Source organism: Haliotis rubra, unplaced genomic scaffold (assembly GCF_003918875.1).
Source record: "Haliotis rubra isolate DU_JTF1 unplaced genomic scaffold, ASM391887v1 Scf64, whole genome shotgun sequence".
NCBI classification, from domain to species: domain Eukaryota; kingdom Metazoa; phylum Mollusca; class Gastropoda; order Lepetellida; family Haliotidae; genus Haliotis; species Haliotis rubra.
The window spans coordinates 2,868,569-2,895,844 of NW_025767346.1; the positions used below are offsets into that span (position 1 = coordinate 2,868,569).

The window sequence follows — 27,276 nt, forward strand, 5'->3', positions numbered from 1 at the left end:
ATATCACCTACACTTGGTTTTAGTGACAAAGACCATTTCTTATTTGATACTAAAATGTATGAGGGATTTTGTGATGTATTTGTCACAGCTGAATAGGAAATATACGTGATGTAATAGGCGTCTCAATACCGGCCTTCGCAAAACGTAATTTTGTAAACACTATCCAATGCAATATGGCAGAAAGCACATTTAGGCGTTCATGTTGGTGTATTTTTGAAAACATCCCAACCTTAAAGACATTAAAAGTCACCGCGGCAGGGATAAAAGCGTCAGTTGACTTGTTTGGAACATTTCTGCAGGTGCCTGCTACTAAACTATTCTCCTCAATTAATTAAGAGTGACCGGACATGATTACATCATTCTAAAATTGCCATGGTAACTGTCTGAGTCTTAGTCTTAGCTAAGATTTTGCTAAGACAGTTTCATGATCCAGTTTTATCTAAAATCTTAGCTAAGTAAAGTTTTGTAGAGTTAAGATTTTTTTGTTCTAAGCAAATTTTAAACTTTAGATTTTTTCATGATCCCGGGGCCTGGTGTCCCCCGCCGCGATCTTATATTGCTGAAATCAGCGTAGATCTGAACTCACTTTCTCACCATTTTGCTTGCTTCCTTATTTATCACAATTAGGTCATACTTTAGTACCTGCTTGCAAATTCACCCTTTATTCTACACAGATCAAGAATTGATCTGTCTAGGTATGTCATTATTAGTTCCTATATTGTTAGTTCCAATTTCGTTTATAATTTCATCGTTTGTAGTCTGAACCCTTTATGAATGAGTAGAGTTTTTATGAACCCTTATTCTAATATTCGAATCACAATTCACGGAAACCACCTGATTGGTTTATTCTGATTGACAAGGTTCAGGCACATATTAAAAGCTCTGACACAAGTGACATTTTGTAAGTCCAGACTTAAAACCTGTTCTCAGTATATTACTTATAATCTCGGTTGTAAATACTCTCGTGTAAATTATCTGTACATAGCGCTTTGAGCATGCCCCCGGATGTGGAATAGGCGCACTAAAAATATGCATTTATTATTATTATTATATTATGCCTGATAATATGCCTATGCACTTGCACGTGAAAGCAAGGTGCTCAATACCCTAATATTTTGCTCTAGGATTTTTCTCCACGTTTACACTTGGTTGGAAAAATACCCATGAAGGCCCGGATTAGAATATTGAACTTCAATAGCCCATGCTTGTCGTAAGAGGCCACTAACGGCATCGGGTGGTCAGGCTCGCTGACTTGGTTGACACATGTCATCGGTTCCCAACTGTGCAGATCGATGCTCATGCTGTTGATCACTAAATCGTCTGGTCCAGACTCGATTATTTATAGCTAAGATACATAACGTTCACTAACATGAACGCTCATGTTAGTGAACGTTATGCATCTTAGTTAAATTATTCACAGACCGCCGCGATATAGCTTGACTATTGCTGAGTGCGGCGTAAATCTACACTCACTCACTCACTCAGTTGGTTCGTAAACTACTTCCATCATTTGCTAGACTATGCAAAGGGAGATAACTCGTGCCTCGCATTCCTCTATCTCTAGCACGAAAGAGTCTCGACCTAAGCTTGGATCGGATCGTAAGATCGGGACCGGCTACGATCGGCGTAAGATCGGTTAGTAGCTGAGACGATTGTAAAATTGGCGTAGCTTGCTAAGATTGATCTTAGATAAGATCGGTTAGTGGGCACCCTGATGGTGTTGATTACAGGTGTTTCCAAAGTTCAAATGGCGTTACCACAGCGAGGATATGATCACATTTCACTACAGAAAAAGTATACAGATAAAGCTATAATATTGCCGAGTGTGGTGCATCACTGAAAGTTATCAATTCGGTTGTACATTTAAACACAAAAATCTTTCTGTCCGCTGACTTCCAAACCTACCACTACACGACTACGATCTCAACACACATTGTTCCCCTTCGCTGGACATGTTCCCCTCCATGCGATCTTAATCCGCATCTCCTGTTCACTATGAACCCAGTTTCATGTTACTAGGACCCGAACAATGAATTGTCAAGTTATTTGTACTCCTGCCATCACACGGCTATAGCACGTGTGTACAACAAGGTCGTATGGGTGTCCATATCATCATTGGAATGAACACTGCACACACCCTTAACATTGCTCAATAGGCTGGCAATAGGCTTGTTGATACACGTGGACTTTGCCCTACTGACTGTGTCACCATGACCATGTATGTTTGACTTAGCCATTGTATGGGTGTGACATGTAGAGGTTATAAGCAATGCAGTCATCAAGGAAGTAAATTGTGGAGGGTAGGATTCTGAATGGTGAGAAAGATATACATGTGTGAGTATTACACTTCCCAGCACTGTTGTGACGTGTGTATCTACAGTTCTAAACGAAAAATAACTACCTTTATACTTATATGTATTGATAGATGAAATAACATGGCAATGTATATGTCCACACCTGTAATCAGCACAGCGTATTACCTGTATGCCTGTAGCTAATGTATATACTTAACTGGTCTTGTCCACTGACGCTAAGTGAGTTTGTGAGTGAGTGAGTTTAGTTTTACGCCGCACTTAGCAATAGTCCAGCTATATGGCGGCGGTCTGTAAATAATCGAGTCTGGACCAGACAATCCAGTGATCAACAGCATAAGCATCGATCTGCGCAATTGGGATACGATGACATATGTCAACCAAGTCAGTGAGCCTGACCACCCGATCGTTAGTCGCCTCATATGACATGGGTGACTGAAGACTAATATTTTAACCCATGGGTGAGACGCTAAGTACTATTCTCCAAAACAATCTTTGCTTAGTTTGCTTGTTGTAAATATTAGTTTCATTCGGAGTATTGTAACTGTCAGTATTGGTTATTTTAAAGTGGTAATCCATTCAAGAGTTATTCCCCCTTGTTCACGATCATTATAGGATGTGTGCCGAATGAGAATAAATCTTGTTCTGGTCGTGACAACAGCTTCTTTATATGACAGTAAGGAAGAATGTCCGATGCAATTCCCTATTTTGACTTGTACCAGACCTTCCCTAAATATTTCAGGTGAACCACTGACTAGACTTTGCATATGTTTATGACGGGTGCCACCGGTGCGGCAGGATATGCTCACCCTTTCGCGAAGACATGGTATCATCACTATTTGATAGTGATTCATGAACACATGTTCTGTCGTCGTATCCCATGGTGACAATCACAGGATTGTCTGTTCCATCGCGTGTTCATGTAATTAAGTTTGTTTATGGACGCTAAGCAAAATTCTCCAGATACATATTTTGCTAAACCTTGTAATTATTGTAAATCAGGTCAGCGTGAGCCCGGCAAACACGAGGGAGATAGTCGACGCCAAGCTAAAGATCCCCGTTTGGTCCATCAAAATGTACAACATCGATCGGGTGGATATGAAAGAAGATGAACTATTTTTGCATTACCTGAATGACATGGGAGAGGAATTTGTGGGAGAGGAATTATTCATCGTGCCCAACCAGACGTTATTACCCCATAAGTAAAATAATATTGAAAAAATATAAAAATGCCCATTTTTCGTATTGAAGGCTTCAAACTTTAATACCAGCGAGGACATCGTCTGATGTTCCTGCTCATAGACCACGAATTTGTAGTGGGGGCTGGGAGCGGAATTGAGGCGAAAGGGCAGGATGAGGGTCAGTGGTCCAGTGTCTTCATTCACCTATTATGCAACGGCTTGTTTACTTGTACGTTAGATAAACTCCAATTAAAGATTGATATCATCTGAAAATAAATCTTTATGCTACAAAGTGGTAACTAACATGTTTCAGGAACAGAAAGTCGCACCTGTCAGAAACCAGAAAATCATGAACCCATGTCATCCTTTCTGTCTTCTCATCTTCATGACCTTTCTCCCTGGAAGTAAGTACAGACCCTATATTGCAAGACAAACCTAGTTGTCAAACAAAGGAGCTTTTTATTGTAAAGCTGTGATTGTATTGCTGTGCAATGTGAAAGATACACATATATTTGTGAGATAAGTCCTATGTAACAAACAAGTTAGCAACCGGAATCAGGTCCAGTATGCTGTCCAGTATCCAAACTCGTTCATGAAGAAAGCAAAGGCAACAGTGATACTTGTACCATAAAATATACTGCCTGTGTGTATACATTCATCCTTGTACATCATCATAGAATCTGCTTCCCCAATGCCAGATGTTCCACTTGTATGTTGTGTAACTGAAAGACGTTAGTGAAAAAACTTGTGGAATTGCTCTTTACAACTGTAGATTATCTGTATAGCTCAAATTACAGAAATCATGAATATGTAGTATCTGCCACAGTGCAGTTCCACGTTACTCTGCTTTATATTTTTATGGCAGATATTTTATGAAATCGAATTCAAGTACTTGGTTTTTTTCAGCCACTGGGGCAAACCTGACCGCATCACCAAGCCAAATAACAATCGGGGGCAGTAACCCAACATCTCAGTTGACTGTTTCGTGTAGGCCCGATGCACCTGAAATAACTACATTGTATAACATACAGATTGGCCAGATATCATCTTCTGGTGCTATACAGCCTATCATACAGATAGACTCGCCAGGCACGTCAGTAACAGTAGTGGACACAAGTCTACAACAGCGGATGACAGCCTCGGGTTCTATCAGTGGACCAACAGGCAGTATACAGTTCATCCTGACAGATCTGAGAAGTACTGATGCTGCTACTACATACTACTGCAAAACGTTATACATGGTTGGTGCAGATGGAAATGATGAGGCAACTACCAACATCACTGCCAGAAGTGCGTATGTTAATATCTACTACAAGTAAATCTGAAACGTTTGGTTTCTTTGAGATACACACTCACTCACTCACACATACACACACAGACACACACACACACAAACACACACAAATGTGTTGTTCTTTTCCAGTACAGAGTGCTCTACACTTTAGGTGGCGGAGCAAGTATATATGTATGTTTAGTACACTGGATTATTTCATGTTTGTTACTCAGAGTTTCATGCACACACAAACACAAGTGTTCTGTACGGCAATCATCAGACAAACTGAAATCAAGTTGCTTGGAACTATATTTTTCTCACTCGGCTTGTGTGCTTTCCATGCCGACAGGTAGAAAGTAGTTTGCTCTTTTTGTTGATCTTGTAGCCTTTGTTGTTGAGAATTTCCAGCTCTATATACTTGCTCCCCCACCTCAAGTGTAGAGCACTCTGTACTGGAAAAGAACAACACATTTGTGTATTTGTATATATATATATATATATATATATATATATATATCGATATATATTAGATAGATATATAATGTAATTAAACGGTATATATATATATATATATATATATACGTGTGTGTGTGCGTATGTGTATATCACAGCAAAAATAACTTGGTTTCCGCAATGCGGAAACTTGGTGGAAAGTGGACTGAAACTTAAGTTTCCACCTAGAATCCAGTGAGTTTCCGTTCTTTTACATTGAGTTTCCGCAATAACGGAAACTTACAATTACCCACTTTCTAAGGGTTTCCGCAAGGTTTCCGTTACCCACAATTCAACGGGTTTCCGCAAGGTATCCGTTACCCACACTCCGACAAGTTTCCGTTGAGTTTCAGTTAACTTTGAATCCATCAGGTTTCCGCAAGGTTTCAGTTATTAATAAGACTCCAACAGGTTTCCGCAGAGTTTCAGTTACCAACAATCCGACATAGTTTCCGCATAGTTTCAGTTCCAACAATCCGACATAGTTTCCGCATAGTTTCAGTTACCAACAATCCGACATAGTTTCCGCATAGTTTCAGTTACCCGTTTCAGTTTCAGGTTCACGGGTTTTCATATACGCTTCAAAGAGTCAAATTTAACCATTCTTCTCTATTCATATCATAAACTCTTGTTAAAAACAATATAAGCAATTTGTTATTATCATGACATTTACTTAAAGAAAACAGAATATATAATAAGATTCATTGTTTTATTTTCTCAACATGAATATGAATAAGCATTTCAGGCAAATAAAGATCATACATATAACTAGTAATATAGCACTCAAAAACAGAGCAAAACATGTTGGCATAACTCAATCCAATTTACGAAATCATATATCATTAATAACAAAGTAGTAATTTTTCATCAGTTAAACTTTCATTCACTTATTATCTTGAAATAGCATGTTAGATATGAAATTTATTTCAAAAATCATGCTAATGGTGAAAAAAAACAATAACATACAAATTAACACAGTAATTAAACATAGCTGCATCGGACATTTATTTGCACGCCTTGGTATTCTGCCACACACAACTATCGCCAAACATCCACTATGAAATACATCATACAATAACACAACATACAGCTTACAATACAAAAATAACATAAAATAAAAATTACATTATGAAATTGAAAATAAATTCAATTATATTGCAAGAGTTGGTCAGTTAGCCCAATAAGGGGCATTCCTGGGCGGAGATCCCTCCGGTTGGTTGGATGCCTCATCCTCGTCCTCACGTTGGCCACGACGAGGGCAGTAGAGGTGTAGATTCTTTCCAAGTTCAGTGTCGTCGTGTATGCCCTAAGCTTGCTGGACTCCAAGACAAAGGGAGACGGAATGCAACTTATTGACGTGAACTTCGTCATTCACGACTGGTGATGTCATGTCTATGGTGAGTGTTGTCGCTACCTTTTCTTTCGTCTATCTGGCCAATCGATAGATGCAAGTCTGTTTAGGAGATGTGCAAGTTTCTGAAAATGGCAGGGAATGACGAATTGTTAGGTTATTTTGATAAATTACACAAACATCAATCAACAAGAAACTGACAATGCCAAGGATGATTTAAATGAGTAATCCAAAAGGAAGTTTGAATAAAAGAGAACTTAATTGAACTATCACAATTTGCACTAGTTTTCTCAAAACTCAAATTATGCAATTCATCACACTTCATTGACCGAATGAAATATCATATTTTCTAAAGAGGACACACAATCTATACACAATTTGCTCTGGAGTTACATGGTTCCCAGACCAGAGGTAGTAATACGTTATGTATATATCTGAACATTTATTGCATTTTCTATATAGCAATAATGGTACTAGTAATAGATTTTCATCAAAATGCTATATTCAATCTCTTACAGTTCGTATTGAGCCCATTTCTGGTGTCCCCCGCCGTGATGTTGCTGGAATATTGCTAAAAGCGGCGTAAAACCAAACTCAGTCAGTCAGTCGTATTGTTGAAGGCACAAGTATATTCACCCAGTAGTGACTGTATATTTACACCATTAAGTCTTTGAGGTGTATTTTTAAGTGAATAATACAAGACATGAATGTTTATGGATGTCAACGTCTTTATTATGTAAAAAACACAATGTTTCGGGGTGAATGCTTACACCTGACAAAGGGGTAATCATTCACTGTGAAACATGTTTTCACATAATAAAGGAGTTGACATCCATAAACCTTGTCTCTACACTATTAATTGGAAATTATTTACTATTTACAATAAAAGTCACTACAGATAGGTCAAAATTACCTTCACATGTTCCTGCTGACCATCCTTGGTCATTCATTATACAGTCTCCAGACACATCATCAGCTTTGCTGAAAAAAAATAAACAGTAACACCTTACTTTTCTTTGCATTTCCCCATTCATTCATTCGAGTTTTAAAAAAAGGCCAAAACAATTGCAGCTTCACATTTATACCAACAAGCAAACTACAGATTTATCACTTTAGGTTATGCAATCAGTAAGTGAACGGCCTGACATAAACATCCTGATGAATTGAGTTTGGTTATCTCATGTGACATAACCTTGGAGTAATTACGGTATTGTAAAATCAAGGGGTCAGTTTGACTGCAATTTTACACAGGTGTGAAGTTAAGATTTATTTGGTCCAATTAGAAATCATGATTAAGTTACCGGTTATTCAAATCCATTTGCAAATGAAACTTTAGTATGGTTCATCTTGTGAAAATGAATCTAGGGAAGCATAATAATTAAAATATTCAAAGTAAAATTATGTCTATGTTTCGTAGTACCATAAATACATACCTTCAGTAAGAGAGTGTGATCTTTTCCTCCAGGAGTAGCCGTGACACATGTTTCCTCACAACAGCCTAAATGAATAAAACAAATCCATTAATATATAATCTATTTGCTATATTTTTCAAACTTGTAGTGTATTTTAAGATAGATTTATTTTACTTCACCATCGTTTGAAATAGTTCGAGCAAAACTGTACAGTCGTGGGACTCAAATATACTTCAGTCGGCAAAATTCTCATAGACTTGCATGCTATTTTAGTGTAGTTGTGTAATTTTCATTAATTCAGTTTTCCATATTTGCTTGTCAGATTTCGCAGGTTGTTAGGAAATCATCTTGGTCACAGATACATAATTTTCCGCATTGTAGTTACATGAGCAACATATATATAACATTGCGTATTCTTTCCCCATAGACCGCCATGTTACAATTGCCATAACCATGACACGCACTGAATTGAAAATAAAACGGAAATTATGTCTTTGTAGCTGAGATTATTCATGACCCATGTGCAAAATATGAACAATATCAAACGGATATTAAATAAATTCAATGTCTAGCTGCACCAAATTAACATGTAAGTCGAATAATACATAGTGACGAATACCAGTGGCTGTAATGCGACAGATTAGCTTGTTTACCAATCTGGATTTCAGTACGTAAAGTAAATAATAATTCATTAAACGTTATTTGACACCACAATAACTTGGTCTTACCTGACAGGGTCGTTGTACTGCGAGTTTTTCGCAGCCATTTCCATCTTTCTTTTCCAGGTATCGAATTCTCTCTTCCAGTGCTTTGAGGAAAACTGAGGCGGCTATGAAAATGGCGTCTCGCAAAGACTCACGGGAAAAAACACTTTGTTGTTGTTTTTTAATCTAAATCTAACATTACAGTTTGACAATATCTTTCCTTGTTATACAACAAAATAAACATACACTATACACCTAAAATGTCAGCTGTGTGTTTTTATAATGATTTAGGTAGTCTCGCGTGGACGTGATCCGGTCGCCATTGTTTTATTTGTTTACATTGCCGACATCAAAGGGGACCGCAAAAGGTGGAAACGAACAGATTGAATGTGAGTACCCAAAGTGACAACAGTGGGCTGTTATGAGCTTAAGGGTCTTTTCATCGCATTATGGGCACTAATTGCTCCTCCTCAGTGTCAAGCATCAACATGTAGGCCTAGAGATAATTAACAGTGAATAAATCTGAAAACATATTCACGTTACTTTAAAAGTCCTGATCGAGCTTCATGAGTCCTACTCATGAGAACTTGTGTTAGTGGCAAATAGGTGATTTTTCAAAACCCTGTCAGGAGTAGGCAATATACGAAAATATTTCTGCTGGACGTAAACCTTCATCATGTAAGTAACTTACCTATTGAGCTCAAAACATGCAAGTGTATTAGACATGCTTATATCATGTTCATTCTTTTCAGTTCTACACCTATATCTACGTATACTATTCCCGTGCATTATAAGTTTACTTATTACTAGTCTATATGTAATGTCAGCTCATTATAGCTAAGTGAGTGAGTTTAGTATGACGCCGCACTCAGCAATATTCCAGCTATATGGCGGTATTTATCCAATTGTACCAGTTCATCTATTTTAGTGTAAACATATTTTATTCAAAACAAATTGAACCAGGATTGGAATCAAGCCACAATGGCTTATTTGAATACCTCTCCATTCCATTGATACGCGAACAAAACAAATAATAAATAGTATGCAGCATGATAGGAAAGCAAGCAACTCATCTATTTTATCATTTTATAACCATTAAAACAATTATTACATATACTTTACACTCATAGCTTTGTGTAATAATTTGTGTAATCAATTATGAAACCTCTTAGCCTTACAATGCATTGACACAATTCACGTATAAAATTTGTAAAATAATCATTTTTTCAATTTACAGATACGTATTGTGGATCCACTGACTTGTTGGAGATTGACAAGAGGCTTGGCTTGGTAATCATTTATAGTTACACCATACCATGCTCCTAATTTCATTAAAGGAAATCTTAAAACAATACTTTTTATTCATCAGCAATTAGTCAAAAACAAGTTAACACTAAATCGATACTTAAAATAAATTTCTCTATCTTTGTGAAAGATATAATCACTCAAAATGTCACAATGCGTGGATTCCAGTGAAATTATAAGTTGATATGTTTTTCAGTTCCAAGAAAAAGACCAGTTTTCTGTCCGCTCTGCCAGTCGTTTGTTTCAAGGAAACAAGGAATCCGCCTGGGATGGACGGCAGTTTCTCATCAGGTTAGTCGTCAAAGATGCTTCACTTCATAGGTTTCACATAACGACTTCAGTTTGATCTGCCCCTTTGTTATCCATCATATATCAATAACGAATATATTTAATTATTGTATATCAGATATGTAACTGAAAGTGAATAAGTTGTGTTACGCATCTTACAGTTTATAAAATAAAGTAAAGGTCACATTAAAAAGTAATATTTTATGTTATTATATTGCTGTGAATGTTGATAAAACTAAGAAATACCCACGATTTTTTCATTCAAGGGAAATGTTAGGTTTTGTATGCTTTTCTCAGTTGAGTTGGTCATTTCAATTTGAAATGAATAAGATCACATATATAATCAGGTGTTTCATTCAGTGTTTAAACATGATTCTTATCTATTCAAAATATGTATGTACCCTCTTACCTATGCTTAGATTTCAATTGGCGATTTGGTAGTAGATGTTACCTTGAATATGAGTACAGTAACAGTAATAAATATTACCACAATTTGCTTCAGAATACTGGGTTGGATACTATTTTCTGGTACCAATCAATCAAATAAGTGACATGTCCAATGGAAGATACAATATACATGTATACTACAGATCTTTCCTTTGTAATTGTGAAAAGATCTTTTGGTTACATCTACAAATTAGTCGTTCTAATTTTATAATTTCATTGTGATCAGATGTACCACTGTGCATGTTTTTGAACATGTATACACGAGTTACTTTGGCTGTTTTTGTAGTTTTACTAAGCATTGTATGTATTGTATTTGTAGGATGATGCAGAGTCTGTGTGGGACGATGAGCATGGCAACGATGTTGTGCCAGACATCAACCAGGAAATCTTCATATTCACCCACAGATCTTAAGTAGAGCATACACCATCTGTTTGTGGTTGTGGACTGGTTCAAGCCTTGTTGTAATCAACTTGGTTATATTTCCCCTTTCTCTGTGTTGCGAAACAAATGTCTCATCTCAGGCTCTGTTTCATATGTACCAGATCAGAGGATGGCTGTTTGATCAGTATGAGTGCAATAGAAGCTTCATGATTGTCAGCAAGTTGCCAAGTCTTTACTATGTGAGATTGTTAGTGTGTATATGTTAAGATACATTGAGGCAGCTTCAAATGTACATTTCATGTATATGGGCCCATGACCTTTCATACAATAAACATTTGAATTTGAAATCTGTTTAATAAATACCACAGCAAGTATATTATGCCTGCACTAGTAGACATCATTTCATCATATGCATAAAATGTTGTAGGGTTTTGACATATTTGTATTTGCATATTCATGCAGAAGTTGTGTTCTCCAATGCTGAAGATTCCCTCTTGATGTGGCTTCTCACCTGCCTACCTACCTACCTAGCTACCTACCTACCTACCCACCCACCCACACAAAGTCACATCGGCAGCCATATCGTGACTAGGAAAGTCGTAAATCTAAATTTGTAAATGTGTACATGAAATAAAAACAAACTCATGTACTTACCTGTCTTCGAAGGACAGTAAAAACTAGTCTATGACAAATGTACACCTGAAGGTTGATCAACATACTAGGGACTACGGGAACGTACAGTACTTTTGCTTCCCGCATGGACCCTAGCTGGATTCTGTACATAGAAATTATCTTGCAAATATAACAGTAAGTAAATATTGTCCCCCAATGGAACAGCACAAAGCTAAGTTTGCCATTTCATCTAAGCTGAAACCAACAGAAACCTAGCGGAAACCTACATTACCCAGTATCCAATAGGTTTCCGCAATAACGGAAACTAAGTCATTTTGCTATGAATGTTTCAGCGAACTGAAACTAAATGGAAACGCATAATGATAGTTTCAGTTGTAGAAACATGACGGAAACCTAGATTTGTTAGTTTCAGTTTTGTAAACTATGCGGAAACTCGCATTGTCTGTTTCCGCATACTGAAACCTAGCGGAAACCTACATTACCCAGTATCCATTAGGTTTCCGCAAGAACGGAAACTAAGTTATTTTTGCTGTGTATGTGCGAAGAAATTAGAATATATATATAAGACATTTATATTTGACATTTAAATTGCTTAATTATATTTTTTAGTGTATTTCTCAAGTCATCTCATGTGTCTTGTATACCTGCCCTGTTAGCTGTGAGTTTGGGTCAGTGTGATATATTCTTAATGTGTAAACTTATTGCCTGTTTCTAAATATAAGTGTTGACAGCATATGAGTTACAATTTTTATATTGAATGCATTTAAACAATCGAATAAGGGGTCACTCATGCAAATTAACTGGATATCTTTACACCATTTAAACAATTCCCATTACAGTCTTATACAGCATTTATAAGTGTAATTGTACTGTTAATATCGGCATTCTTCTACGCCGATTGCCCCAAATGGTGACAGACAATATCTATATACTTTCTTACAGCCTACCCAGAGCAGATAGAGATGTTCCCTACTCCTGACAGGATCCAATATGACTATGGTCAGCTCTTGTCAATCAGATGTACAGGCAGGATTGGGAACCAGTTTGATGAGAACAACCTCCAGAACCTGTGGACATGGGAGTGGCGATCTGTAAACAGCGAGTTCAGCTCCTGGACACGGTACCCCAACGACCAAAACATCACCTACGACCGTCCTACTTCAGTAGCGGAATGTCAATATACAGGGGCGTCAACACTGGTTCACACAGTCTCGTATCTAGACAGTGGAAGACAGTTCAGGTGTTCTGTCCTAATTGCAGACTATAGTGCAAACAAGACTGTTTATGTACTTGGTAAGATTTAACTTTTGGGATTGTTCGATTTTATATTGTAGTTGACTTTACCTACAAACTACAACGTTTGCGGATAACGGGGAGTTACTGAAGCGTATTAGGGTCACATAGAAAATATATTATACTAGATACTAAGTCCTGATTAGGAAATAATATCGATTTTTACATTGTAGTTGAATTTACCTACAAATTACAAGGTTTACTCATAACAGGGAGTTAGGTTTCTGATTTATCGTGAAAATATCATTTTAAACCTGTTAGATATTCTATCCCATGAAGAGCTTCATAATCTAGTCAAATGTATCGTTTGTCGACCTTATCTAAATCAAGCCTATATTAGTGTCATGCGGATAAACCTGTATGTCAGCCGGGTACTCCATGCATGTCAGCAAGACAACGACAGAAACAAAGGATCACGACTACCTCCGAACTGCTTTATGTCTTTTCTTAGGTCAAGCACCACCAGGTGGAGTAACAGGCGCCCCCGGACAGAATACAGGTGATGAATTTTGTATAATTGAAAGAAAGCAAGGGTGGGTATAAGTTTACATCGACGATCACACTAATTGTCCAAATCTAATAAACCTTCCTATGAACAGCTTTATGTTCTACGCAAATGCATTTAAGCTTTTAATACCAGGACGACAAACATTCAAAAAGGAAGGCTATAATTACAATTGGAAGAGATCGTTTGTGATCTTATACACATCAGGCCTATATTTTATGAGTGTTAGGCAGATGAACTTATAGTATTCCTATAAATCACTGAGTGAATGAATGAGTTTAGTTTTATGCCGCACTCAGCAATATTCCAGCTATATAGCGGAGGTCTGTAAATAATCGAGCCTGGACCAGAAAATCCAGTGATCAACAGCATGAGCATCGATCTGCGCAATTGGGAACCAATGACATACATGTGTCAACCAAGTCAACGAACCTGACCACCCGATCCTGTTAGTCGCCTCTGACGACAAGCATGGGTGACTGAAGATCAATATTCTAACCCGGACCTTCACGGGTCTATAAATTATTGAGAAAGTTGTTTCAGCAAATATCGAATACATTTATATGAACTATAGAAGCTTTACTTAACTGAATATGTTAAGATATGATTCTCTTACAGTCTAAGTGTCTTTTCAGTACTTTGTGGGACCTCCTTGCCCTACAATACACGACTGAATGCGCCTAGGTACACTACCGATCAAATTTTGCAGGAAACATGTTACAGCTAACTCTTTTGCAATAGTCACACCGCTTTCAAAATCATCTAGAACCAGCTTTCAGTTCTCTTCTGACTGTCATATCAACAAAAGAAGTCGCCTGTTACACCAGGGAGATAACTCTCGATGTATTTAGGTCCATTACTAAGCCTACAAGAGTTGCCTCCTATCATGAGTACCTTACTACATAATGTAACACCTATTGTTAAATGCTATGCTCAGTGTTTGGAAACAAAGACTTTCTCAATAATTCCTGAGAAAACTATATGTCAGCGGGTACACCATTCATGTTAGCAGGAAAAAAGGCAAAAACAAGGGATCAGAACTATCTCCTAACTGATTTACATCTTTTGTCAGGTGACGCAGAACCAGAACTATCATCTCATCCCGAAAGTGGTGAGTTTTGTATAATTCAAAAAACGCAAGAGCAGGTTATATAAGATTACATCTACGATCACGCTAAAGCTGTCACCCTGGCACATATTTCAGACAACGGTGGCCATATCACATTATTGACATTTTGGTGTCAAAGCATCATCGTCTGACTATAAACGACATTGTCCTTCTTTAACGGCATTCGTGTATTTTTTATTGGACCGAAAAGCTTGTGATTGCTGTTCCGGGTCGAATGCAGTTCCTGTTGTATCTTCTATATATACAATCAGCTTGCTGTTCTACTCAAATACATTTAACACATGATACCAGGACGACAAACACTCACGCAGGAATGCTGTAATTACAATGGGAAGAAATCGTCTGTGACCTTATCCGAATCTGGTTTGTATTGTAAATGTGTTATACATATGAACCATTATGTTAGCAGCGTATCTCATGCATGTTAGCAGGAAAGCAACAGGAGCGAAAGGATCAGGTCTACTTCCTAACTGCTACGTATTTGTTTCAGGTCAACAACAACCAAAAACTCCTTCCGCAAAGCCTGCAAGTAGTGAGTTTTGTACAACTGGTTAATTTACATATTTATCAAGAGCGTAAATTTCAGAAATGTCTTGCCTATTAATGATATACCACAGCACTATCAAAGCATATATAATTCTGGCATAATTGTCTGGACATTCAATCACATCGACAATCCGTGGCACATTTCCGTCAAGGGTAGCTATACACATTACTGACATTTTGAAAGCATACACTTAGCCCAGTGGTATTCTCCCATCGCTTTTTTGACCATCAGTCTGCCCCAGCATTCTGATTACAATCCCACATCCACTTTTATGTTTCGTCTTCTTTACTTGTCATTCGGATAGCAAACCTGTATTTGAGCTTAACTGGTTGTATTGTTAATGTTAGCATTCGGTATAGATATATTCATCGTAAGGTATACAGAGGGTACTTAAGCTTCTTTGGTTGACGGACTCTAATGTGTTCTGTCCATCATACAGATGTCAAGGAAGGATACTTTGCACATGAATTTGGCCTGTAAGTAACTGAGTCAGGGCCTGGGGATTCAGTGACTGAAGCACTGAGAAAGATCAGTGTAAGGAAGTCTCATGGAAACGGCCATGGTCATCGATTGATCTTCCTGAGTTGGGCAGAATGATGAAAATGGGATATAGGTGACTGATCACTATTTCCAGGGACCCAAGAAGGGATATGTTTAGGACCTGGGAGTATGTGCTTCAAGAACATTTCCATATATATTTATGAAGGAAGGGCAGTGTGCTCAGCTCACAGTCCTCTAACGAGATTTGATATGGCCCGGATGAAATATGTTGAAGTCTGGTCGTTACGTAATTGCTGCACTTGGTCTAAATAAATCTTTACGGAAGCTTCTATAAAATGCTTGATCAGTCGGTGCTGATGTAGAAGAAGAGAAGAGTTTTCCATTGTGATTATATTCACTTGTGTACACCCTCAAAGAAAATCGAATCTGTTTCACAAATATCAGATTTCAACATGTGTGCTTTAAACTGAAACACGTTACTTAAAAGTTCTATATTAGGAATCAGTCATCATCGCCGCAGTCCTTCACAAGCCCTGCTACGCTACGCTACTATGCTATACAGTATATATTTTCATGGCACATATTTATATGAATGAATAAATCGTCCTTGTTATTGAATTGATGTAAATTCAAGTACTTGGGTGTTTTTCAGCCACTGGGGCAAGCCTGACCGCTTCACCAAGCCAAATAACAATCGGGGGCAGAAACCCAACATCTCAGTTGACTGTCGGGTGCAGGCCAAATGCACCTGGGATAACTACAGTGTATGGCATGGAGATTGGCAAGAAGTCTTCTACTGGCACTGATCACACTATAATACGAATGACCAACACAGATTCGTCAGTTCAAGTAGTGGACACAGGTCTACAGCAGCGGATGACAGCCTCGGGTTCTATCAGTGGAGCAACAGGCAACATACAGTTCATCCTGACAGATCTGAGATGTGCTGATGCTGCTTCTACATACTACTGCAAAACTGTACACTTGGTTGGCACAGATGGAAATGATGAGGCAACTATAAACATCACAGCTGGAAGTGTGTAATGTTAATATCTACTAAATCTGAAACGTCTCTGTCCTTGAGACACACATATACATATTTCACAATAAACCTGTTACATTCTCTCCTATGAACAGCTTCATGTTCTACTCAAATGCATTTAAGTTTTATATACCAGGACGACAAAGATTCAAAAAGGAAGACTATAATTACAATTGGAAGAGATCGTTTGTGACCTGATCTAAATCAGGACTATATTTTAAGAGAGTTATGCAGATGAAGTTGTATGTCAGCGGTATATATCGATATATATTAGATAGATATATAATGTAATTAAACGGTATATGTATATATATATATATTGCATAGATAAATAAAAACAGAATGCCGTTTTCTCCAACATGTTTCGTTCTTTACTCTTCAGGGAGATTGTACAATAGAAGAGTAAAGAACGAAACATGTTGGAGAAAACGGCATTCTGTTTTTATTTATCTATGCAATATTTATGACTGAACACCTGTACTACTTTGGACATTTTGTGCGTATATATATATATATATATATGTGTGTGTGTGTGTGCGTATGTGTATATGTGCGAAGAAATTAGAATATATATATAAGACATTTATATTTGACATTTAAATTGCTTAATTATATTTTTTAGTGTATTTCTCAAGTCATCTCATGTGTCTTGTATACCTGCCCTGTTAGCTGTGAGTTTGGGTCAGTGTGATATATTCTTAATGTGTAAACTTATTGCCTGTTTCTAAATATAAGTGTTGACAGCATATGAGTTACAATTTTTATATTGAATGCATTTAAACAATCGAATAAGGGGTCACTCATGCAAATTAACTGGATATCTATACACCATTTAAACAATTCCCATTACAGTCTTATACAGCATTTATAAGTGTAATTGTACTGTTAATATCGGCATTCTTCTACGCCGATTGCCCCAAATGGTGACAGACAATATCTATATACTTTCTTACAGCCTACCCAGAGCAGATAGAGATGTTCCCTACTCCTGACAGGATCCAATATGACTATGGTCAGCTCTTGTCAATCAGATGTACAGGCAGGATTGGGAACCAGTTTGATGAGAACAACCTCCAGAACCTGTGGACATGGGAGTGGCGATCTGTAAACAGCGAGTTCACCACCTGGACACGGTACCCCAACGACCAAAACATCACCTACGACCGTCCTACTTCAGTAGCGGAATGTCAATATACAGGGGCGTCAACACTGGTTCACACAGTCTCGTATCTAGACAGTGGAAGACAGTTCAGGTGTTCTGTCCTAAGTGCAGACTATAGTGCAAACAAGACTGTTTATGTACTTGGTAAGATTTAACTTTTGGGATTGTTCGATTTTATATTGTAGTTGACTTTACCTACAAACTACAACGTTTGCGGATAACGGGGGAGTTACTGAAGCGTATTAGGGTCACATCGAAAATATATTATACTAGATACTAAGTCCTAATTAGGAAATAATATCGATTTTTTACATTGTAGTTGAATTTACCTACAAATTACAAGGTTTACTCATAACAGGGAGTTAGGTTTCTGATTTATCGTGAAAATATCATTTTAAACCTGTTAGATATTCTATCCCATGAAGAGCTTCATAATCTAGTCAAATGTATCGTTTGTCGACCTTATTTAAATCAAGCCTATATTAGTGTCATGCGGATAAACCTGTATGTCAGCCGGGTACTCCATGCATGTCAGCAAGACAACGACAGAAACAAAGGATCACGACTACCTCCGAACTGCTTTATGTCTTTTCTTAGGTCAAGCACCACCAGGTGGAGTAACAGGCGCCCCCGGACAGAATACAGGTGATGAATTTTGTATAATTGAAAGAAAGCAAGGGTGGGTATAAGTTTACATCGACGATCACACTAATTGTCCAAATCTAATAAACCTTCCTATGAACAGCTTTATGTTCTACGCAAATGCATTTAAGCTTTTAATACCAGGACGACAAACATTCAAAAAGGAAGGCTATAATTACAATTGGAAGAGATCGTTTGTGATCTTATACATCAGGCCTATATTTTATGAGTGTAAGGCAGATGAACTTATAGTATTCCTATAAATCACTGAGTGAATGAATGAGTTTAGTTTTATGCCGCACTCAGCAATATTCCAGCTATATAGCGGAGGTCTGTAAATAATCGAGCCTGGACCAGAAAATCCAGTGATCAACAGCATGAGCATCGATCTGCGCAATTGGGAACCAATGACATACATGTGTCAACCAAGTCAACGAACCTGACCACCGATCCTGTTAGTCGCCTCTGACGACAAGCATGGGTGACTGAAGATCAATATTCTAACCCGGACCTTCACGGGTCTATAAATTATTGAGAAAGTTGTTTCAGCAAATATCGAATACATTTATATGAACTATAGAAGCTTTACTTAACTGAATATGTTAAGATATGATTCTCTTACAGTCTAAGTGTCTTTTCAGTACTTTGTGGGACCTCCTTGCCCTACAATACACGACTGAATGCGCCTAGGTACACTACCGATCAAATTTTGCAGGAAACATGTTACAGCTAACTCTTTTGCAATAGTCACACCGCTTTCAAAATCATCTAGAACCAGCTTTCAGTTCTCTTCTGACTGTCATATCAACAAAAGAAGTCGCCTGTTACACCAGGGGAGATAACTCTCGATGTATTTAGGTCCATTACTAAGCCTACAAGAGTTGCCTCCTATCATGAGTACCTTACTACATAATGTAACACCTATTGTTAAATGCTATGCTCAGTGTTTGGAAACAAAGACTTTCTCAATAATTCCTGAGAAAACTATATGTCAGCGGGTACACCATTCATGTTAGCAGGAAAAAAGGCAAAAACAAGGGATCAGAACTATCTCCTAACTGATTTACATCTTTTGTCAGGTGACGCAGAACCAGAACTATCATCTCATCCCGAAAGTGGTGAATTTTGTATAATTCAAAAAACGCAAGAGCAGGTTATATAAGATTACATCTACGATCACGCTAAAGCTGTCACCCTGGCACATATTTCAGACAATGGTGGCCATATCACATTATTGACATTTTGGTGTCAAAGCGTCATCGTCTGACTATAAACGACATTATCCTTCTTTAACGGCATTCGTGTATTTTTTATTGGACCGAAAAGCTTGTGATTGCTGTTCCGGGTCGAATGCAGTTCCTGTTGTATCTTCTATATATACAATCAGCTTGCTGTTCTACTCAAATACATTTAACACATAATACCAGGACGACAAACACTCACGCAGGAATGCTGTAATTACAATGGGAAGAAATCGTCTGTGACCTTATCCGAATCTAGTCTGTATTGTAAATGTGTTATACATATGAACCATTATGTTAGCAGCGTATCTCATGCATGTTAGCAGGAAAGCAACAGAAACGAAAGGATCAGGTCTACTTCCTAACTGCTACGTATTTGTTTCAGGTCAACAACAACCAAAAACTCCTTCCGCAAAGCCTGCAAGTAGTGAGTTTTGTACAACTGGTTAATTTACATATTTATCAAGAGCGTAAATTTCAGAAATGTCTTGCCTATTAATGATATACCACAGCACTATAAAAGCATATATAATTCTGGCATAATTGTCTGGACATTCAATGACATCGACAATCCGTGGCACATTTCCGTCAAGGGTAGCTATACACATTACTGACATTTTGAAAGCATACACTTAGCCCAGTGGTATTCTCCCATCGCTTTTTTGACCATCAGTCTGCCCCAGCATTCTGATTACAATCCCACATCCACTTTTATGTTTCGTCTTCTTTACTTGTCATTCGGATAGCAAACCTGTATTTGAGCTTAACTGGTTGTATTGTTAATGTTAGCATTCGGTATAGATATATTCATCGTAAGGTATACAGAGGGTACTTAAGCTTCTTTGGTTGACGGACTCTAATGTGTTCTGTCCATCATACAGATGTCAAGGAAGGATACTTTGCACATGAATTTGGCCTGTAAGTAACTGAGTCAGGGCCTGGGGATTCAGTGACTGAAGCACTGAGAAAGATCAGTGTAAGGAAGTCTCATGGAAACGGCCATGGTCATCGATTGATCTTCCTGAGTTGGGCAGAATGATGAAAATGGGATATAGGTGACTGATCACTATTTCCAGGGACCCAAGAAGGGATATGTTTAGGACCTGGGAGTATGTGCTTCAAGAACATTTCCATATATATTTATGAAGGAAGGGCAGTGTGCTCAGCTCACAGTCCTCTAACGAGATTTGATATGGCCCGGATGAAATATGTTGAAGTCTGGTCGTTACGTAATTGCTGCACTTGGTCTAAATAAATCTTTACGGAAGCTTCTATAAAATGCTTGATCAGTCGGTGCTGATGTAGAAGAAGAGAAGAGTTTTCCATTGTGATTATATTCACTTGTGTACACCCTCAAAGAAAATCGAATCTGTTTCACAAATATCAGATTTCAACATGTGTGCTTTAAACTGAAACACGTTACTTAAAAGTTCTATATTAGGAATCAGTCATCATCGCCGCAGCCCTTCACAAGCCCTGCTACGCTACGCTACTATGCTATACAGTATATATTTTCATGGCACATATTTATATGAATGAATAAATCGTCCTTGTTATTGAATTGATGTAAATTCAAGTACTTGGGTGTTTTTCAGCCACTGGGGCAAGCCTGACCGCTTCACCAAGCCAAATAACAATCGGGGGCAGAAACCCAACATCTCAGTTGACTGTCGGGTGCAGGCCAAATGCACCTGGGATAACTACAGTGTATGGCATGGAGATTGGCAAGAAGTCTTCTACTGGCACTGATCACACTATAATACGAATGACCAACACAGATTCGTCAGTTCAAGTAGTGGACACAGGTCTACAGCAGCGGATGACAGCCTCGGGTTCTATCAGTGGAGCAACAGGCAACATACAGTTCATCCTGACAGATCTGAGATGTGCTGATGCTGCTTCTACATACTACTGCAAAACTTTACACTTGGTTGGCACAGATGGAAATGATGAGGCAACTATAAACATCACAGCTGGAAGTGTGTAATGTTAATATCTACTAAATCTGAAACGTCTCTGTCCTTGAGACACACACATATACATATTTCACAATAAACCTGTTACATTCTCTCCTATGAACAGCTTCATGTTCTCTACTCAAATGCATTTAAGTTTTATATACCAGGACGACAAAGATTCAAAAGGAAGACTATAATTACAATTGGAAGAGATCGTTTGTGACCTGATCTAAATCAGGACTATATTTTAAGAGAGTTATGCAGATGAAGTTGTATGTCAGCGGTATATATCGATATATATTAGATAGATATATAATGTAATTAAACGGTATATATATATATATATATATTGCATAGATAAATAAAAACAGAATGCCGTTTTCTCCATATGTTTCGTTCTTTACTCTTCAGGAGATTGTACAATAGAAGAGTAAAGAACGAAACATGTTGGAGAAAACGGCATTCTGTTTTATTTATCTATGCAATATTTATGACTGAACACCTGTACTACTTTGGACATTTTGTGCGTATATATATATATATATATATGTGTGTGTGTAAAAGCGTATGTGTATATGTGCGAAGAAATTAGAATATATATATAAGACATTTATATTTGACATTTAAATTGCTTAATTATATTTTTTAGTGTATTTCTCAAGTCATCTCATGTGCCTTGTATACCTGCCCTGTTAGCTGTGAGTTTGGGTCAGTGTGATATATTCTTAATGTGTAAACTTATTGCCTGTTTCTAAATATAAGTGTTGACAGCATATGAGTTACAATTTTTATATTGAATGCATTTAAACAATCGAATAAGGGGTCACTCATGCAAATTAACTGGATATCTATACACCATTTAAACAATTCCCATTACAGTCTTATACAGCATTTATAAGTGTAATTGTACTGTTAATATCGGCATTCTTCTACGCCGATTGCCCCAAATGGTGACAGACAATATCTATATACTTTCTTACAGCCTACCCAGAGCAGATAGAGATGTTCCCTACTCCTGACAGGATCCAATATGACTATGGTCAGCTCTTGTCAATCAGATGTACAGGCAGGATTGGGAACCAGTTTGATGAGAACAACCTCCAGAACCTGTGGACATGGGAGTGGCGATCTGTAAACAGCGAGTTCACCACCTGGACACGGTACCCCAACGACCAAAACATCACCTACGACCGTCCTACTTCAGTAGCGGAATGTCAATATACAGGGGCGTCAACACTGGTTCACACAGTCTCGTATCTAGACAGTGGAAGACAGTTCAGGTGTTCTGTCCTAAGTGCAGACTATAGTGCAAACAAGACTGTTTATGTACTTGGTAAGATTTAACTTTTTGGGATTGTTCGATTTTATATTGTAGTTGACTTTACCTACAAACTACAACGTTTGCGGATAACGGGGAGTTACTGAAGCGTATTAGGGTCACATAGAAAATATATTATACTAGATACTAAGTCCTAATTAGGAAATAATATCGATTTTTTACATTGTAGTTGAATTTACCTACAAATTACAAGGTTTACTCATAACAGGGAGTTAGGTTTCTGATTTATCGTGAAAATATCATTTTAAACCTGTTAGATATTCTATCCCATGAAGAGCTTCATAATCTAGTCAAATGTATCGTTTGTCGACCTTATTTAAATCAAGCCTATATTAGTGTCATGTGGATAAAACCTGTATGTCAGCCGGGTACTCCATGCATGTCAGCAAGACAACGACAGAAACAAAGGATCACGACTACCTCCGAACTGCTTTATGTCTTTTCTTAGGTCAAGCACCACCAGGTGGAGTAACAGGCGCCCCCGGACAGAATACAGGTGATGAATTTTGTATAATTGAAAGAAAGCAAGGGTGGGTATAAGTTTACATCGACGATCACACTAATTGTCCAAATCTAATAAACCTTCCTATGAACAGCTTTATGTTCTACGCAAATGCATTTAAGCTTTTAATACCAGGACGACAAACATTCAAAAAGGAAGGCTATAATTACAATTGGAAGAGATCGTTTGTGATCTTATACACATCAGGCCTATATTTTATGAGTGTTAGGCAGATGAACTTATAGTATTCCTATAAATCACTGAGTGAATGAATGAGTTTAGTTTTATGCCGCACTCAGCAATATTCCAGCTATATAGCGGAGGTCTGTAAATAATCGAGCCTGGACCAGAAAATCCAGTGATCAACAGCATGAGCATCGATCTGCGCAATTGGGAACCAATGACATACATGTGTCAACCAAGTCAACGAACCTGACCACCCGATCCTGTTAGTCGCCTCTGACGACAAGCATGGGTGACTGAAGATCAATATTCTAACCCGGACCTTCACGGGTCTATAAATTATTGAGAAAGTTGTTTCAGCAAATATCGAATACATTTATATGAACTATAGAAGCTTTACTTAACTGAATATGTTAAGATATGATTCTCTTACAGTCTAAGTGTCTTTTCAGTACTTTGTGGGACCTCCTTGCCCTACAATACACGACTGAATGCGCCTAGGTACACTACCGATCAAATTTTGCAGGAAACATGTTACAGCTAACTCTTTTGCAATAGTCACACCGCTTTCAAAATCATCTAGAACCAGCTTTCAGTTCTCTTCTGACTGTCATATCAACAAAAGAAGTCGCCTATCTGGTCTGTATTGTAAATGTGTTATACATATGAACCATTATGTTAGCAGCGTATCTCATGCATGTTAGCAGGAAAGCAACAGAAACGAAAGGATCAGGTCTACTTCCTAACTGCTACGTATTTGTTTCAGGTCAACAACAACCAAAAACTCCTTCCGCAAAGCCTGCAAGTAGTGAGTTTTGTACAACTGGTTAATTTACATATTTATCAAGAGCGTAAATTTCAGAAATGTCTTGCCTATTAATGATATACCACAGCACTATAAAAGCATATATAATTCTGGCATAATTGTCTGGACATTCAATGACATCGACAATCCGTGGCACATTTCCGTCAAGGGTAGCTATACACATTACTGACATTTTGAAAGCATACACTTAGCCCAGTGGTATTCTCCCATCGCTTTTTTGACCATCAGTCTGCCCCAGCATTCTGATTACAATCCCACATCCACTTTTATGTTTCGTCTTCTTTACTTGTCATTCGGATAGCAAACCTGTATTTGAGCTTAACTGGTTGTATTGTTAATGTTAGCATTCGGTATAGATATATTCATCGTAAGGTATACAGAGGGTACTTTTAAGCTTCTTTGGTTGACGGACTCTAATGTGTTCTGTCCATCATACAGATGTCAAGGAAGGATACTTTGCACATGAATTTGGCCTGTAAGTAACTGAGTCAGGGCCTGGGATTCAGTGACTGAAGCACTGAGAAAGATCAGTGTAAGGAAGTCTCATGGAAACGGCCATGGTCATCGATTGATCTTCCTGAGTTGGGCAGAATGATGAAAATGGGATATAGGTGACTGATCACTATTTCCAGGGACCCAAGAAGGGATATGTTTAGGACCTGGGAGTATGTGCTTCAAGAACATTTCCATATATATTTATGAAGGAAGGGCAGTGTGCTCAGCTCACAGTCCTCTAACGAGATTTGATATGGCCCGGATGAAATATGTTGAAGTCTGGTTGTTACGTAATTGCTGCACTTGGTCTAAATAAATCTTTACGGAAGCTTCTATAAAATGCTTGATCAGTCGGTGCTGATGTAGAAGAAGAGAAGAGTTTTCCATTGTGATTATATTCACTTGTGTACACCCTCAAAGAAAATCGAATCTGTTTCACAAATATCAGATTTCAACATGTGTGCTTTTAAACTGAAACACGTTACTTAAAAGTTCTATATTAGGAATCAGTCATCATCGCCGCAGCCCTTCACAAGCCCTGCTACGCTACGCTACTATGCTATACAGTATATATTTTCATGGCACATATTTATATGAATGAATAAATCGTCCTTGTTATTGAATTGATGTAAATTCAAGTACTTGGGTGTTTTTCAGCCACTGGGGCAAGCCTGACCGCTTCACCAAGCCAAATAACAATCGGGGGCAGAAACCCAACATCTCAGTTGACTGTCGGGTGCAGGCCAAATGCACCTGGGATAACTACAGTGTATGGCATGGAGATTGGCAAGAAGTCTTCTACTGGCACTGATCACACTATAATACGAATGACCAACACAGATTCGTCAGTTCAAGTAGTGGACACAGGTCTACAGCAGCGGATGACAGCCTCGGGTTCTATCAGTGGAGCAACAGGCAACATACAGTTCATCCTGACAGATCTGAGATGTGCTGATGCTGCTTCTACATACTACTGCAAAACTTTACACTTGGTTGGCACAGATGGAAATGATGAGGCAACTATAAACATCACAGCTGGAAGTGTGTAATGTTAATATCTACTAAATCTGAAACGTCTCTGTCCTTGAGACACACACATATACATATTTCACAATAAACCTGTTACATTCTCTCCTATGAACAGCTTCATGTTCTACTCAAATGCATTTAAGTTTTATATACCAGGACGACAAAGATTCAAAAAGGAAGACTATAATTACAATTGGAAGAGATCGTTTGTGACCTGATCTAAATCAGGACTATATTTTAAGAGAGTTATGCAGATGAAGTTGTATGTCAGCGGTATATATCGATATATATTAGATAGATATATAATGTAATTAAACGGTATATATATATATATATAGCATAGATAAATAAAAACAGAATGCCGCTTTTCTCCAACTTTCGTTCTTTACTCTTCAGGAGATTGTACAATAGAAGAGTAAAGAACTAAAACATGTTGGAGAAAACGGCATTCTGTTTTTATTTATCTATGCAATATTTATGACTGAACACCTGTACTACTTTGGACATTTTGTGCGTATATATATATATATATATATATGTGTGTGTGTGTGTGCGTATGTGTATATGTGCGAAGAAATTAGAATATATATATAAGACATTTATATTTGACATTTAAATTGCTTAATTATATTTTTTAGTGTATTTCTCAAGTCATCTCATGTGTCTTGTATACCTGCCCTGTTAGCTGTGAGTTTGGGTCAGTGTGATATATTCTTAATGTGTAAACTTATTGCCTGTTTCTAAATATAAGTGTTGACAGCATATGAGTTACAATTTTTATATTGAATGCATTTAAACAATCGAATAAGGGTCACCATGCAAATTAACTGGATATCTATACACCATTTAAACAATTCCCATTACAGTCTTATACAGCATTTATAAGTGTAATTGTACTGTTAATATCGGCATTCTTCTACGCCGATTGCCCCAAATGGTGACAGACAATATCTATATACTTTCTTACAGCCTACCCAGAGCAGATAGAGATGTTCCCTACTCCTGACAGGATCCAATATGACTATGGTCAGCTCTTGTCAATCAGATGTACAGGCAGGATTGGGAACCAGTTTGATGAGAACAACCTCCAGAACCTGTGGAC

General features: G+C 37.7%; 1 protein-coding gene and 1 long non-coding RNA gene across 2 annotated transcripts; both read left to right on the forward strand.

Moving 5' to 3' along the window:
* Window positions 1-2,222: 2,222 nt before the first annotated feature.
* LOC124256835 lies at window positions 2,223-27,270 on the forward strand (the record flags this gene model as incomplete). Its single annotated transcript, XM_046690803.1, has 10 exons — window positions 2,223-2,334; window positions 3,807-3,897; window positions 4,400-4,783; window positions 12,723-13,073; window positions 16,408-16,791; window positions 17,753-18,103; window positions 21,438-21,821; window positions 22,783-23,133; window positions 25,803-26,186; window positions 27,144-27,270. Coding segments are annotated over exons 2-10 (2,771 nt in total), but the record flags the coding sequence as incomplete, so codon positions are not given.
* LOC124256847 lies at window positions 18,556-20,333 on the forward strand. Its single transcript, XR_006893118.1, has 3 exons — window positions 18,556-18,604; window positions 19,681-19,719; window positions 20,228-20,333. It is a non-coding gene; the product is annotated as an uncharacterized LOC124256847 (long non-coding RNA).
* Window positions 27,271-27,276: the final 6 nt, after the last annotated feature.